This window comes from Cervus elaphus, chromosome 12, assembly GCF_910594005.1.
Source record: "Cervus elaphus chromosome 12, mCerEla1.1, whole genome shotgun sequence".
NCBI classification, from domain to species: Eukaryota; Metazoa; Chordata; class Mammalia; order Artiodactyla; family Cervidae; genus Cervus; species Cervus elaphus.
The window spans coordinates 41638894-41655642 of NC_057826.1; the positions used below are offsets into that span (position 1 = coordinate 41638894).

The window sequence follows — 16749 nt, forward strand, 5'->3', positions numbered from 1 at the left end:
CTGTGAATTTAATGTGAGGATGAGAATTATTTTGGGGTTGCTTGACAAAAGAAAAGAGAATTACCTTCTAGATTGATGGACCTTAATTCAGGCTGCACAGGATAACCACACATTAAGAAAAAAAAGCCAGTGATGCTTCACTGGTACAGTGAATATTCACAATTCAATATTACAGAACACACAAGAAAACAATTCACCATGAGTAAGAGAAGGCAATAAATAAGATTAAACTCCAAGCACTTTAGGTAATAGAGACTATACAGAAAGTATACAAACATTCAAGAACAGGAAGCAAACTCTGGAAACTTAAAAAGAACTTACAGAAATGATAAATACTTGAAATTAAAAATTTCAAGTGTTCGTAGTACATAGAATTGAAGAGAGAATGAATACATTATACAGATGAAACTGAGGAAATTCCCCTGAATGTAGTAGTGGCACGAAGTTGAAAGAGAACATTCAGTGTATACCTAGCAGACATGCTAGAGAATAGAGCACAGGAACAAGGCATTATTGAAAGTGACAATGACTAGAAATGATTAAGGAAAGACATGAATCTTCAAATTTAAAAAATATGGTGAACCAAGGATAGATAAAAATAATACTGCAAGACAACAAACACAAAGTTTTAAAGGCAACAGGAAAAAAGGATTATCCACAAAAGAATAATATGATGGCAGAACTCCATGGCAGCCATATAAACCTGAAATAATAGTTTTAAAACAATAAAAAATAACTACATCCAGAATTTGCTCTCTAGTTAAAGCATTCAAGAATCAAAGTAAACAAAAGATTTTTTTCAGTCAGAGACTTGGACTTCAGGATAGCAGACTTGATGTAAAGTCCACTGAAGTATGTTCTACACAAGTAAAATTGAATACAAGTGGAAAAGTGATACATAAGACAGCCTGAGGACTTCCCTGGTGGTCCAGTGGTTAAGAATCAACCTGCCAATGCAGGGGATATGGGCTTGATCCCTGGTCTAGGAAAATTCCACATGCCTGTGGATCAACTAATAAGCCCATGTGCCACAACTACTGAGAATGAATGCCAAAACTACTGGAGCCCGCATGCTCCAGAGCCTGTGCACTGCAACTATACCAGAGCCAATGAATCAAGAACCACTTAAGTCTGTGTGCTGCAACCACTGAAACCCATGCACCCTAGGGCCTGTGCTCTAAACAAGACAAATAACCACAAGGAGAAGCCTGCGCACCACAATTACAGAGTAGCTCCTGCTCGCTGCAACTAGGGAAAGACTGCAAGTAGCAGTGAAGACCCAGCCAAAAGTTAAAGAAAAGACAAAAAATTGATATATATATCTTTCAGTTATTAATTTTGTTAAAGCAGATAAGAACTTAGGAATATATACTTGAACAACACAACAAATTTTATTTAATGAACATATGGAACTCTGAACCTAATTTAAAAATTCTTTTCACACACACATAAAGCTAGTACAAAAAGCAAGTATCAACCCATACTATGAATGGATAATACTGGAGCATATTTTCTGATAAAAATGCAGTTAAGTTAGACATTAGAAATACAACTATATAAAATTATGTTTGGAATTTTTGAAATGCACCTCTAAATAACAATTTGATGGAAATCAAAGGAAGCTGAAGATGGGAAATAAAGACCAGAGGTCAATGAAATAGAACACAAAGAAATAATCAACAAAACCATAAGCTGGTTCTTTCAGATAACAAAACAGATAAACCACAGTGTTAAGGATAAACAAAGGGAGAAGTGAGAATTCAATTGTGTTGTTTAGTCCCTCAGTCGTGTCCAACCTTTTGCAACCCCATGAACTACAGCCCGCCAGGCTCCTGTGTCCATGGGATTTCCTAGGCAAGAATACTGGAGGGATTGCCATTTCCTTCTCCAAGAGATATTCCTGACCCAGGGACAGAATCTCCTGCAAGCCCCCTGAATTGCAGGCAGAATCTTCTTTATTGCTGAGCCACTTGTAAACAATTTTCTGCTAATAAATTTGAAAATGCCAAAAAAAAAAAAAAGAGGATTTTAAATATTCTTAAAACCATGTTAAAATAAAACAAAGCTTTTTTAAGTTAAAACACAGAAGTGTCTTCATGATCTTTGGGTAGAGCAAGCTATGGTATTTTCACACAATGGAATATGATACAGCAATGAAAATGAGTAAGCCACAATATATGCAATAATATGAATGAATGTTGCATAATTCTGAGTGAAAGAAGTCAGACACAAAAGAGTCCACACAATAGGATTTCATTTCTATAAAGCAGAAGAACTGGCAAAACCTGTCAGCAGCCAGTGGTCTCCTGGACTAGAAGGGGCCACACAGGCAGTTAGGGTACTGGTAATATTCTACTTGAACCATATTCTGGTTACACTGGTAGGTTATCTTTTTGCAATTTTACTGAGTTTTACATTCATGGTTTCCATTTTTAGAAAACAGACCTGTGGACATAGGGAGGGGAGGGTGGGACAAAGTGGAGATTAGGATTGACATATATACACTACCATGTATAAAATAGATAGCTAGTGGGAAGTTGCTGCATAGCACTGGGAGTTCAGCTTGGTGCTCTGTGATAACCTAGATGGGTGATGGGGGGGTGGTGGAAGGGAGCCCCGAGAAGGAGGGGATGTGTGTATACACGTAGCTGATTTACTTTGTTGTACAACAGAAACTAGCACCACACTGTAAAGCAATTCTACTCTAATAAAAAAAAATGAAGTAACAGAAACTCCTGGATAGACTCACCATGGCTAAAGCAAATTGATCAAATATTTCAAAATCTACTCACCAAGAACAAAAATTCCAGGACCAGATAGTTTTTTTGTTTAATTATACCAGACTTTCAAGAAACAAGTTAATTTTATCTTATACAGACTGTGCCAGAGAATAGAAAAGAATGGCAAACCTATTTTATGAGGCTAGAAACAGACAAAACAAAACAAAACAAAACAGAAACAAAACAAAAACAGAAAAGGACAGTATGAGAAAGAAAGTTACAGGTTAGTTTCTTGATTGTGAAAATAGATATTAAAAATGTGAAAACAATTTTAGCAAAAAAAAATTAAGTAGAAAATGAATGTTGTTTGCTATGTTAATAAAGGAGAGATTCAGGTCAGTAATCTTCAAAATGTGATCTGGAAAAATAGTTTCATGTGTTAGCACATGACAATGCATTATACAAAGTTGTGAGAGCAAAATATTAGAAACAACCTAGATACAAAGAATTACTAAAAGCAGGTAAAATGTATGCACTAAGGCTAATCTATCAACATGGATTAATATCACAAAAATAAAGCTGAGGAAAAAGTTATAGAAGGATATGTAAGTTAATTATACTAGATTTATAAAACATGCAAAACAGACTATATCACACATACATGTGTGACAAAAGTATGAAAGAATGCATGGGAATGTGCTGTGCTGTGCTAAGTCACTCAGTCGTGTCTGACTCTTTGCGACCCTATGGACTGTAGCCCGCCAGGCTCCTCTGTCCACGGGATTCTGTAGGCAAAAATACTGGAGTGGGTTGTCATACCCTTCTCCAGGGGACCTTCCCAACCCAGGAATTGAATCCATGTCTCTTACACCTGTGTTGGCTGGCAGGTTCTTACCACTAGCACCATCTGGGAAGCCCTGCATGGAAGTAATTCCTTCCAAATTCAGGACCGTGGTTACAACTGAGAAAGGAGCAACGTGGAGTTGTTAAAGACACACAGAGGCTTGACTTTTTCCTACAATATTCTAGTCTTAACATCTGTGTGTACATATTGTGTTTTCTTTGCCTGAACTATTTCATAATTTTAAAGTTTTCCTAAAAACCAATCATTTGGAGAGGGCTGAAGGGGGTAAATGCTGTTAGTGTATGATCACTATTTTCAAATATTTGAAGGATTGTCACATATAAGACATGTAAGATAAAAGAAGGACAGGGAAGCCTGGTGTGCTGCAGTCCATGGGGTTGCAAAGAGTCAGACACAGCTGAGTGGCTGAACACCACCACCACATATAAGAAATAAGAATGAGTTCTGCTTGGCTAACACATACGTACAAGCATTTGTTAACCAAAAAGTCACATAGGTGTTAGCTGTGCTGTGTTCAGTTGTGTCCAACTCTTGCGACCCTATGGACTGTACCCCGCCACACTCCTCTGTCCATGGCATTTTCCAGGCAAGAATACTAGAGTGGGTCACCATTTCCTTCTCTAGGGATCAAACCCACCCCTCTTGCATCTCCTGCACTGGCAAGTGAACTCTTTAGCGCTGCACCACCTGGGAAGCCCAAAGAGTTTGGGCCCAATGTAGAGAGACAAGTTAACAATCAGAGGCAGCATAACATAGTAGTGAGAGCAGGACAGCCTGCCTGGCTTCAGACCCTGGCTCTGCCCCTTGTAGGCACTAGATTGGAGCAGATTATTTAACCTCTGTTCCTGTTTCCCATTCTGTAAGATGGAGATGATAATAGTGCCCACGCCTCACAGGGCTACATAAGAATTAAATGATTGATTATTTATAAAGTGTTTGGAACACTATCTGGTACATAGCAAGCACTATATGTTTGTAAACTCAAACAAATCTGGCAGATAAAGAGCCTTCCTTGTAAAGCAGAGAGCTCTTTAAGGGTTTATTCGAAAGCTGGATAAATATCTGTTAAGGATGGTGTGGAGGCAATCCTTCCTTTTTGGGCCAGGGTTGAATACTTCTCAAACTTCAGTATGCATTCCAGTCACATGGGGATCTTGCTAAAATGCAAGTTTCCAGTCAGTAAATGTGGGGTGAAGCCTGATCTTTCTTATTTCTATCAGGTATTTCCTGGGGAATGACAGCTTGTGTAGCAGAGTTCTGGATGGCCTTTCCCCAGGACCATACACCACAGTTTCTAAGATGTTTAGTTCTTGTTTCTGATCAATCACCAATTTTCAGTAAATTCTAGGTATATTTCTTTCAAAATCAATTTTTACCCTTCAATTAACTAATAATTTAAACAAAGGATTAAGAATTTATAGGAAGCTTGGGTGACTTTTAATATAAACATGTACCTTTTCATACTGCAGATAATTATCATACAAGTTTTTATAAATTCTCCTTTTGAATTTTTTATTTAAAGCAGAAACAGTTATAATGAGAAGTTAAAACAGTAAAATACAGAGGTGGGGCAATTCCTATTATCATTTTGGAAGTCACATTAGAGTCTATTATGATAGAGAAGAAGCTGTCACTCTAGATTTCCAAATTGGCAAATTAGAGAAGGAAAACCATATTAAAGGGCAGGATAAATTAGAAGAAGAATGTCAAGGATTAACATAAAAAGGATAAAGTAAAGAAGGATCTTTTTAAAGTTTGAAGTATGGTTCTCAGTTGAGAGATGTTAAAGACCAGTTGAAACAATATTTTATATTAATTCAATGATAAGCTTAATAGCAAATTATGACTTCAGCCCACCAGAGGACTCTGGTGAATCACACTGGGATCGAGTGGGAGCCTTGCCCATCTGACACTGGACACAATTGGACCTCCAAGTTCAAGTGAAACCTGAATGTTCTGAAGAAGATAACACTGTGATTCAGAACAGAAACCCGGAGATGGCCTCATGCTTGGGGTGGGTTGATGCTCTGGGAAGTTGTAGAAGGTCTGGTCTGAATTATACTCCATGATTTCTTTCCTTAAGGGAATCCTCAGTGATGACAGTTGATTCAGAGCCAATGGAATCCCCAGAGTTTCTTCAGGACGGATGCTCACAGGTAGTGATTATGTTTGGGGGGCTTTCACCATAGAGAGGCTCATGATTATTCAACATAAAGCTACTGGAACCAACCTGTGCTGCCCGCTGCCCAGAGCACAGCTCACAAATGTCGCTAGATCTGAAATAGCCATGGAGTAGTGGGACGGTAAGGAGGAAGCGTAGAGGACATTGTATTCTTTCATTGCCCTACTGTTCAAGGTCAAAGCAGGCAGTTTCCAGGCTCTCTATTTTGTTTTTAAAAGAACAGTACAGGAGAAGTGAGGGTGAGATAGGAATAGTCATTCAAGCAAATAATTCTACAGTTTTCTTTAAACCTGTGTTACTTTATATAGTTTCAGCATTTTACTCACCACCACTGCACAGAGGTTATATTTAGGATATTTCCGAAAAATTGGACAAATGTAAGGAGTAAGGTCCAAGTTAGTGAGCGGGTAGTGAATATCTGTCCTCAGTTTCCTTTTCATTGTACCCAGAATGTCAAACCTGGAGAGATAAAATAAATGTGTGAGATAGTGAGTTTGTAAACCACTCATGAATGAAATCCACATACTTTCAGACGAGATCGGGTGCGTTCAGGGTGGTATGGCCGTAGACATCCACATACTTTCACAAGTTCATAGTTAAAATTAATTTCTTGCAAAGATTATTTGGTGCTGACCTTTACAAAAATTACTTTGTCTCATCTACATATATTTAGAATCTTCGCATCCACAAGCCTTGCCAAAACTGAAGCTGGAGTGGGCCAAGGGCCTGAGCCAAGGAATGAGAAGGATTAAAGTCAATCTAGCAGGAGGAAAAGAATGGAATTAAGGCCAGGATCAGCACTGGAGGAGTAGAAATCACACTGGTGACTTCCTGAAGTCTTCCCTCCAGCAGATGCTGTTCACCCTAACCAAGCTGACTCAGCCTTTTCTTATCTTGATTTCCGCACACATTGTCTTGGCAGTGTCCTGTTTTCCAGCTCTGAGGTTTTAACACATCTTTAATAAGATAAAACTTTGTGAAAATCTTGTCACATTTTCTAGGTGTTACATAGATCAGCAAATCTGAGGTCATATCAGAATCACCCCAAGAGCTTTGTAAAAAATACATTATGTTCATTTTGGAAAAATGGCTGATTTAGGTCTAGAGGAGGGAAATTACTGGATGAGCCTAACATATTCTTGTGCCAGAAAGTAAAGAATCTTGTTTGCAAAACCTAAAGGAATATCAAGGGGAAATGTCAAAAAGTGGCACCAACTAGTGAAGATTTTAGGGTATATGGATACTCATTATATACCTTTTCAACGTTTCTGTATACATGAAACTTTTAAAAATAAAAACTGAGCTGGGGGTTAAAAATTAAAATAGTGATGCTCAGATTCCACATCAGACTTATGGGATTAGAATCTCCAAGGGTGGAGCCAGGGAATCTATTTTTAAAAAGCACACAAAGTGAGTTCCAAAATGTCTATCAATAGTTAAAAAGATAAAGAAAACATGATGGAGTATCACACAGCTGTAAAAAGGAATGAAATTCTGGTACACATCACTACAAGGATATCTGACCTTGGAAACATTATACTAAGTGAAACAGGTCAGCAAAAAAGACAAATGTTGTGTGACTATACTTATGTTATACTTAAGTATCAGAATAGGCAAATTTACAGACAGAGAAAGCAGACTGGAGGTTCCCAGAGGCTAAAGGGAAGAGGAGCGAGGGGTGGTTAATGGTTCCAGAGTTTCTGTAGAGGGTGACGAAAAGTTTTGGAAATACTGACTGATATACAACATTGTGAACTGTAATGAATGCCAGTGAAACTGTACACTTAAAATGGCCAAAATGGCAAATTTTATTATGTATATTTTACCACAGATTTTAAAAAATTAATATACCCAACACCATCTAATTCAACACTTAAATGGGTGAAATTGCATGGTATGTGAGTTACATGTTAAAACTGTTCCAAAAATCTGCTCACAAAATGTTAAAATCCATACCTTTTTAGGTGAAAGACAATTGTTTTTGGCGCTTTGGAAATGGTGGCCCTCACAGCTGTTTCTTGCTTGGTTTCACAAAAGGAACAGTGAATCTGGTTGTTCCAGGTCAATGTGTCTTGTTGAAAAAAACACTGGAGACAGTCCTATTTTGGAAAAAAGCATTTGATGACCAAACTGGATCCATCGCAATCTGGGCTCCTCCTGTCTGTATTAGAACTCTGAAAGAGCTGCAGAAACGTAATCCCCGGTGCTTTTCTCAAAGTCAAGGCCAAGAGACGCCAGCACCACAAGATGCAGCCTGGATAGAATCCACCTGGCAAAGGAGGCGCTGCTTTCTCACTTAGTTGCTGCAATGGATCCAAATGTCCATCTCATTTCTAATCTCTGAATCATCATTTTACTATTTCTGATTTGTTTCAGAATAATACCAAATATGCAATTTCCACTAACAAGTCAGGCTTTTAAGTTATTTGTCTCATCACAAAAGTGATCTGGTGACTGAAAATGGCCGTATCCCAGTATCTGGGGGTGGCCCATAATAAAGACAGCAGAACAGAGAGAATCAGATCTCATGCCCACAGGACACATCATCAACCAGCCAAGCCCCCTGCTCTGCAAACCACTGGCCTAAAGAGGAAGTGAGCAAAGATTGCCAGTGCCTCATTTAGAGGCTTTGGAATTCATCTCCAGCAGGCTTTAGCAGTTTGATCTGAGAAAAAGTCCAGGTCTGAATAAGCAGTAGAATTCTTTTCTCTAATTCTTGTATGTGAAAAAAGTTTTAGCAACAGATGTACTTTCATAATTTTGGATGAAAAATATTAATGTGTGTTTTTCTGCAAGGAAAGTTATTGCTCCCTGCCTCCTAACAGCCACCTACCTTTTACTGACACCTCCCAACCCCCCAACCCCCCACCCACTCCCTGACCCTCCCCACTCCATTTACAGATTAACTTTTGGTATTACAATAAAGAAAATTCAAGAGGTAAACTAAGATACCATTCCATTCTATCTTCCCCCTCAAATTCCTCAGCTTTTGTCCAAATATAAGTGCTCAAGACTGAGTCAGATTCATTTCTATCTAGTTTCCAATCTGGACCTACAGAACTCTGGGTTGAAAAGGGACCATAGAATTTTTATAAGTTTAAATTTCCTGTATGCACCAAGCCATCTCAATAGATTGACTAAAGCCCACTTATCTATCTATTTTACAGTGTGGCTGTTTCACTGAGCGTCATCAGAGTTATAGCTGAATTCATAGTAACTTTTGGCTGTATGTCACTTTTCTACAAAACACTGTCATCATGGGCTTCCAATTTTTTTTAGTTATAAAGTGGCTCCCCTTATACTAGAAAATATAGGAAACAGTGCTGAGAAAATCCAGGGCTGGGGCAGAGAGAGACAAAAGAAGTTTCCAAGAGTAAGAATTCTTACCTGAAGAGAGCACTCGTATTCGGATGGAATGGGGAGGGAGATGACAGTGAAAACTTCGTTTTTGTAGGTGCAGTTCTCACACTTTAAACATATGATGCTATAACTGAGCTGCCCTTCAAACAGCCGGGTGATGATGGAGGACTCATTGGCGATCATCTTCCTGCAGCATCTTGGAATGGATTTTTTTTCATATGATTTTCTCTGGTGGTACTAATCAAGGGACAAATTCATGCCAAATCAACTACTGGTTGTTTTAATAGAATGACCTGATTTTTCTATCAGAATGCGATTCAGATAATAAATAGAATAAGATTTTAAGAGTATATAATAGGTATGATTTCTGATAATTCATTGATTTGCCTCTTTAAGTGAAGTTGAGGATGAGGACACCCTAACCCTGGTAAAACCCACGTCCATGGTGCCACAAGCTGACAGCCAATGATAATGTGGTATCAGGCTCTAGAGGCAGGTTTTCCTGGGAAGAGGGTAAGCTGCAAACTGGCTTCTGGTCATGCAAGTTTATCTAGCAGTAAGATAAAGAAATTGGATCTTTCCTTCAGTCCCTTCAGGTTATATTCTATAGCCTCCTACTGTTAGAAAAAAAAGTTTCTTAAAGAGCAAATGTTAAACTCCTAAGACAGCCCAATTGTGTTAGGCTTGTAGCCTGATGTGAATCTTGCTGATGCCCAGGAACAGCATTTCCGGGAGCATGTTCTGACTGTCCAATGATTCTACAGCCTTAGCGAAATGTTCTAAAGGCACTATGCTTTCAGTCGGTTCTGCTTTGGCAGCTTCTTTCATCACACCTCCTACCCGCATCTCCCACCGTTAATTCTACCTACCTTTTTCAGAGCTTCATGAAGTTCATTCAGGACATAAATCAAGAATTCCTGAGCATCTTGCTGTGTCTTTTTCATAAATACTGGGTAGAGGTTGCCAAGAGCTGACCGAAATATTTCTGGTGAGACACAGTCAGAGTCTCCAAGCCACATGTCTGTCATCACATATGCAAAGGCAGTGGCAACCTCACTGCAGTCCCTAAGAAGGAGGGGAGATGTTTCTGGCTGATCATGTGGCATCAGACCCCAAGCTTCATTCATTTCTTGGCTGACCTTCTCATTTTACTCACTCTAGAAACAGGACCTGGGGTGCTGCAGCCTCTACTAACTGGTTTAGCCCTTTCCAGAAGGTCCCTTCCCTAACCTCACCTTGGAGAACAGGGGTGGGGGCCAGGCCACAGGTCAGGCAAATGGTCTTACTTTTGAAGAGAGTTAATGTACTTTCCCGAGAGAAAGTATTCCACCAGTGGTGAGATGCTGCAGAGACACTGTAAGATGGCGTTCATGTAGCATGTGTTGCCCAGGTTCCGCAGGCCTGTCACCCCCTGGAAATGGGGCTGGTTCTCTTCAGCCTCGTTAACTGGGCACGGGTCATAGTGATCTGTGCACTCTGCACTGTGTTGGTGCCACGTGGAAAGAAAGGAAAGCATTTTGAAGAAACAAAATATGCACAAATGAAATCAGGCCCTCTCAGCCTCATGACACAAGAAAGAGTTCTTCATAAGACTTCTACCAAATACATTCCCTATCAAAGACTGAAGTATTTGGACTTGTAAAACTGTGCTACTTGGCTCAGGACTCTCTGAACAGTGAAAGTGAAGTCGCTCAGTTGTGTTAGACTCTTTGCGACCCCATGGACTGTAGTCTACCAGGCTCCTCCGTCCATGGGATTTTCCAGGCAAGAATACTGGAGTGGGTTGCCATTTCCTACTCCAGGAGATCTTCCCAAACTAGGGACTGAACCCAGGTTTCCCACATTGTCCGTCCATGGGACTTTCCAGGCAAGAATACTGGAGTGGGTTGCCATTTCCTACTCCAGGAGATCTTCCCAAACTAGGGACTGAGCCCAGGTTTCCCACACTGTAGGTAGATGCTTTACCATCTGAGCCACCAGGGAACTCTGGACTGTGCCTGAAGCCAAATAAACAGAGATAAAATTTCTTCCTAAAACCAAAGCTAGAGGACAGAAAATACTGCCCTTTCAGAGTCCTAGAATCTGCTAAAAATGCAGACTTTCTTTCTAAATACCATTTAGAGTATTTACATTTTTGCTGGACAAGTAATTTAATTATTATTACTAGTAATAATAATAGATAGCAGTTAATAACAATGATGGAGAAGGAAATGGCAACCCACTCCAGTATTCTTGCCTGAGAAATCCCATGGGCAGAAGAGCCTAGCAGGCTACAGTCCATGGGGTCACAGAGTTGGACACAACCAAGTGCATATGCAGAGTAAAAATGAAAGTGGAAGTGTCACTTTTGTGAGCCCAAGAACTGTAGGCTGCCAGGCTCCTCTGTCCATGGAATTCACCAGGGAAAAACACTGGAGTGGGTAGCCATTCCTTTCTCCAAGGGATCTTCCCGATCCAGGGACTGAACCTGGGTCTCCCACATTGCAGGCAGATTCTTTACTGTCTGAGCCACCAAGGAAGCCAGCTATCATGTATTAACTGGCACTATGTTAAGCATTTAACATGAACTTTCCTATTTAATTCTTGCAACAATTTTATGGGGTAGTACAGTTATTTTTGAATCCTGTTTTACAGGTGAGATATCCTGTGTAAATGCTCTAGTCATCTGCTCATGGTAATATACTAAGGCATGTGCAGTGACTTGTAGAGAGAAGGGATATTTATCTACCTACCCATCATCTGTCTGTCAAGTTATCTGGATTTACATATCAAATATTAGGAGTCTATATGTGTGTGTACACATATATATGCCATATATACATTCACGAGCATAACATACACATATTAATATACATATATTAAGAGCACATACATGGATATATGTATATAAATTATATATATATATATGTGTATATATACATATAAACACACAAACATACATGGAGAAAAAGAGCACAAACTTTGCAAAAGAAAAATAGATCTTACTTTAAATTCTGACTCTGGCACTTACTAGTTACATGATCTGGGACTTTTATATATCTGTTTCTCATCTATAAAACAGGATAGTGTTACTTGGCTTACAGGACTGTTCTAAGGATTAGATTAAATGATGCAAGGCATAAAGCACAGATTACATAGTTAATAAATGGCAACTTAACCTAAAAACAATTTTTAAAGAAATGACTGATCCAGGATGTCCTTAACAGTAGCTATGGAATTCGTATGTCCATATGGATCAACCAGACCGGCACAGAAGAGAGTCCTTTCTCCACACAGAGCTGCCTTCTGTGACTGGGCTACTGCACCAGGCAGCCCAGTATCTTTGTCCCCTCGATTTTTCTCTCCACACTTAGTATCTCAAATTGGGTCTCCAGGAGACAGCTACCTCACCTCAGTACCTCTACTTACAATTCTGCCAGTTTGACAAGTTCTCTCTGTTACATGGATGGACATTTCCCTTTTATTTATCAGTATCATGGGAGGCCCTGGCCTGTCACTCTTTAGGAATAACTATTTGCTGGATATTAAATAACATCTTCCCTTCCATTTGGGGGACCTCCAACGAGTCAAACCTGGAAAAATCATTCAAAATGCGGCATGTACCTCCTGATCCCTTAAGCATGGCCTCCTCCTGCCACCCTAGCTAAGCTTATCTAAAAAACTATAGCAGACAGAAGCTCACAGGACATAGTAGATACTGAAGTCGTCTTCAGGGAAAGACCGCTGTGAAGCCATTTCATGAAACCACATTGGTCTTTCACTTCTATTTAGGAGCTGTGTCTAATCCTTTTAGCTTCATTTCTCCAAGCCTGTTCCTTGGGTTCTTTCTGTTTCTAATAAACAACTTGTATGTTCCTCTCTACTTTCAGTAGCTGCAAACTGATTTCATCTGTACTTCAGGAACATTCCAACTTGGATTTCCCATACATCATAATCCTTTACATTACACTTCAGGATTCTGCAATGTTGCCATTGATACTTGGCTGCTTTAAAATAATATATAGCTTTTGCCATAACTTGGCTGCTTTAAAACTTTCAAAGGTTAGATTTCAGAGAATTTACAGAACATATGACCCCTTTTCCTCCATCTTTCCAAGTGTTTATTGTATGTATATATTATACATTCCCACAAACACACATTCACAGAAGATTTGCCTTCACGTCAGTGGACACTATGGCAACCCTGCCCCCTTAGGGCACTCATCCACTTACCCAGTGACCACACCTCTTCTAGGCCTTTGAGGGACTGTTTCTCATGGTGGAAAAGGAGACAGCAGTTTTTGCTGCTTCCCAAAACATATAACATTAGGATAGACTAGAGTATTTCCCTTCATGGTCATCAACTAGAGTGCAAAAGAGGTTTATACCCACACACACACATCACACAAGTGCCACACAGGGCAAATAAAGTGTACATCATAGAAGAATTTATAAGCTGAGAAAGAGCAAAGCACACATGGTCTCCTGAACTCTCGTTTTCTTCATAGAGAACCATGCATAAGAAAGAACTTCCAAAAAAAAAAAAAGAAAGAAAGAACTTCCATAGAGAGGGAACCTCCTGCAAAGAACCCCCCACCTTATGCTGTGTCTACAGAGCTAATACCAACCTGTTCTTCCTCTAAAGCAAACTCAGAATCTGTAAGGAGTAGGTAAAGAAAGAGCCATTAGGGCCAATGCAATTCCTTTTTTCTCAACTCTACATCAAGTAAAATGAATGAGATTACATTCTGTAATTCTGGGGCTTCCCAGGTGGCTCAGTGGTAAAGAACCCACATGCCAATGCAGGAGACACAAGAGACGTGGGTTTGATTTCTGGGTCGGGAAGATCCCCTGGAGGAAATGGCAACCCACTCCAGTATTCTTGCCTGGGAAATCTGATGGACAGAGGAGTCTGGAGATTGGACAGAGGAGTCCATGGGATTGCAAAGAGTTGGACACAACTGAGTGACTGAGAATCAGCATCAAGCATACAAATGGAAAAAGCTCTTAAAAAATGTCAATATCAGGAAAGAAAGAAGGCTGACAACTATTTCAGACTAAAAAGACACTAGAGAAACAAGACCAAATACTCAATCCTGAGTGGGATCCTGGATTAGGAAGAAAATTAGTATAAAAGGGTATTATTAGGACAATTGATAAAACCAGAATATGGATTACATATGAATAATTTTGTATTTTGTTAGATCTTCTGAATTTTATAACACTGTATTCTGTTTATTAAAGAGAATGTCCTTGTTTTTAAGAACTACACCCTGAAAGATTAAGGGGCAAAGGGGCATGATTTAAGCAACCTGCTTTCAAATGGATCAGAAAAACACACACAGACGCAGAAACATGATGAAAGAAGGGAGAAGGCAGTGATAAGGCAAATATGAAGCAGATGCAGGCCAAATACCTGCAACTGGTGAATCTGAGTGAAGGTATACTACAGTTCATTGTACTCTTCTTACAGTTCTTCCATAAGCTTGAATTATCTCAAACTAAAGAGTTACAAAATTAAGAATGTAGTAGATATACTTGTCATTTGGATTTATCACCAAGATATATTACTGTTACGTCAAAAAGCAAGATGCTTAAGAGTTGCCTGTAGTATATCCAAATGGTTATATATCTATCTATATAGATATTTGTACATTAATATATATCTTTATATTTATGTTCAGGCTACACAAAGACACTAAGAATACATTAAGACATTAAGAATTCAAATGATGCCTGAATAAGTGATCCTGGCAACTAGAGAGGCTAACTCTTGCAGTTATTTGAACTTTGCAAATAACTTGGTCACCACAGTGGTGGTTCTGCATCTTGAATGCTATCATCCTGCTCCTTTTGTAGATGAATTTCTCCCAAGACCTTGTTTCTCCTAATCAATGTAGTCTGGTTAAAATTTCATTTTATATTTGATACTGGAAGATAAAAACAAACTTCATATTGATCTTGTATCCAGGAAGATTTCTAAACTTTAGTCTAATTTTTTATTAATATATAGGTTATTTGGATTTTTTCCTTTCAATTCTTACGCACTTTATTTTTTACCTTTCAAACTAGCTAGCACCTCTCGTAAAATGCTGAATAAAAGTGAGATAGTAGGTATCCATAGCTCATTCCTGAACTGAGGAAAAATATTAAATAATTCACCATTAAAAATAATACTTACTAAAGGCATAATTTGTTTTTTGAGAGTAGCAATCATGAATGGATTGTGAGTGTGATAAGGTTTTTCTGTATCTTTTGTGGTAATCATGAGATTCTATCTTCTTTATTCTGTTATGGTGGTTAATTATTGATGATGGTCATACATTAAACTCACTTTCTATTTCTTGGGCGTCCCTGGTGACTCAGATAGTAAAGAATCTTGCCTGCAATGAGGGAGACCTGGGTTTGATCCCTGGGTTGGGAAGATCCCCTGGAGGAGGGCATGACATTTCAGAGAAATCTATCTTATTTGTGACATAGTATCATCTTCATGAATTGCTGGGTTCTGTTTGCTAATCTTTTGTTCAAGATTTTTGTATCTACGTTCATTGAGTAAAAAACACCTACAGATTAGTATTCTTTACCATGTCACAAATTACCAAAAACTTAGTGGTTTAAAACAATACCTATTTATTATCTCAGTTTCTGTAGGTCAGAGTCCAGGCATGGCTTAGCTGGGATCACATATTGCAGTTTGTTGTCAAGTCTCCTTAGGATCCTTCAGCCTGAAACAGTTCTTATAAATCTCCTTGACTTTCAAGAATTTACACTTTTGAAGACTACTGGCCAGGTATTTTGAAGAATTTCCCTCAATATGGGTTTGTCTGATTTTCCTCATGATCGGATTCACTTCATGCATTTGTAACATACAAATGTCACAGAAGTGATAATGTGTTCTTACTGCCTCACATTAGATATTAGGTGCAACACAATTTTGATCTGTCCCAACACTGGCAATGTTAACTCTAAATCACTCAGATAAAGTGGGGCCTGCCAGGTTTCTCCATCAGTTACTTTTCCTTTTTTTTTTTGGCTGCACTGTGCAGCTTGTGGGATCTTAGGTCCCTGACCAGGGATTAAACCCGAACACTCAGCAGTTAAAGTGCAAAATCCTAACCACTGGACCATCAGGGAATTTCCACTTATTTCTCCTTTATGTAATCAGTGTTTTGTAGGGAAGACTTAAAACACTACAGGGGTTGCCAAATGGCAATTTTCTAATGCCATAATTCCAACTACATTCATCAGTTGGTCCTCTACTATAAAGAGAAGTTTTTCTCTTTTCCTTATTTATTTTTAAAAAGTTTTCATCTTTGTGGACTCATAAATTTATACTTTAAAATTCACTGGACTAGAATCTGTTATTATCATCATTTATTTTTGAAGTACAAAGTCTCAAGAGTAGCCAGCAGGAGGCCCTTCAAAATGTTTTCTGTACCCACTTGACTCTTTGAGCACCTTCTTACTTTTTAACACAGCAAGATCTTCCATACTTACCTTGTACTATCTCTGTACCAGTCCTGAAGTCAGCCATTTCTCAGAGAGCCCTGGTTCCTGTTAGAAGAGAATAGTATTTAGAAACCAGGATCTGGGAGCTAGGTGTACTCAAGCTACTGCAGTATCACAGGCTCCCATTATCCTCT

General features: G+C 38.9%; 1 protein-coding gene across 2 annotated transcripts in view; it reads right to left on the reverse strand.

Moving 5' to 3' along the window:
- Positions 1-16749, reverse strand: part of USP50 (ubiquitin specific peptidase 50) — a 34054-nt gene that overhangs the window by 5063 nt on the left and 12242 nt on the right. Inside the window, exons 1-6 of one of the 2 annotated variants that reach the window (XM_043920969.1) lie at positions 12810-13017; positions 10414-10608; positions 9997-10192; positions 9155-9364; positions 7724-7866; positions 6094-6226 (exon numbers count right to left, since the gene is read on the reverse strand). In XM_043920969.1, coding sequence (XP_043776904.1) covers positions 6094-6226; positions 7724-7866; positions 9155-9364; positions 9997-10192; positions 10414-10608; positions 12810-12877 — 945 coding nt within the window. In that variant the 5' untranslated portion in view covers positions 12878-13017. Of the gene's footprint in view, positions 1-5815; positions 5968-6093; positions 6227-7723; positions 7867-9154; positions 9365-9996; positions 10609-12809; positions 13018-16603; positions 16661-16749 lie in introns of those variants that run through there. The other variant, XM_043920971.1, reaches the window with a different exon arrangement.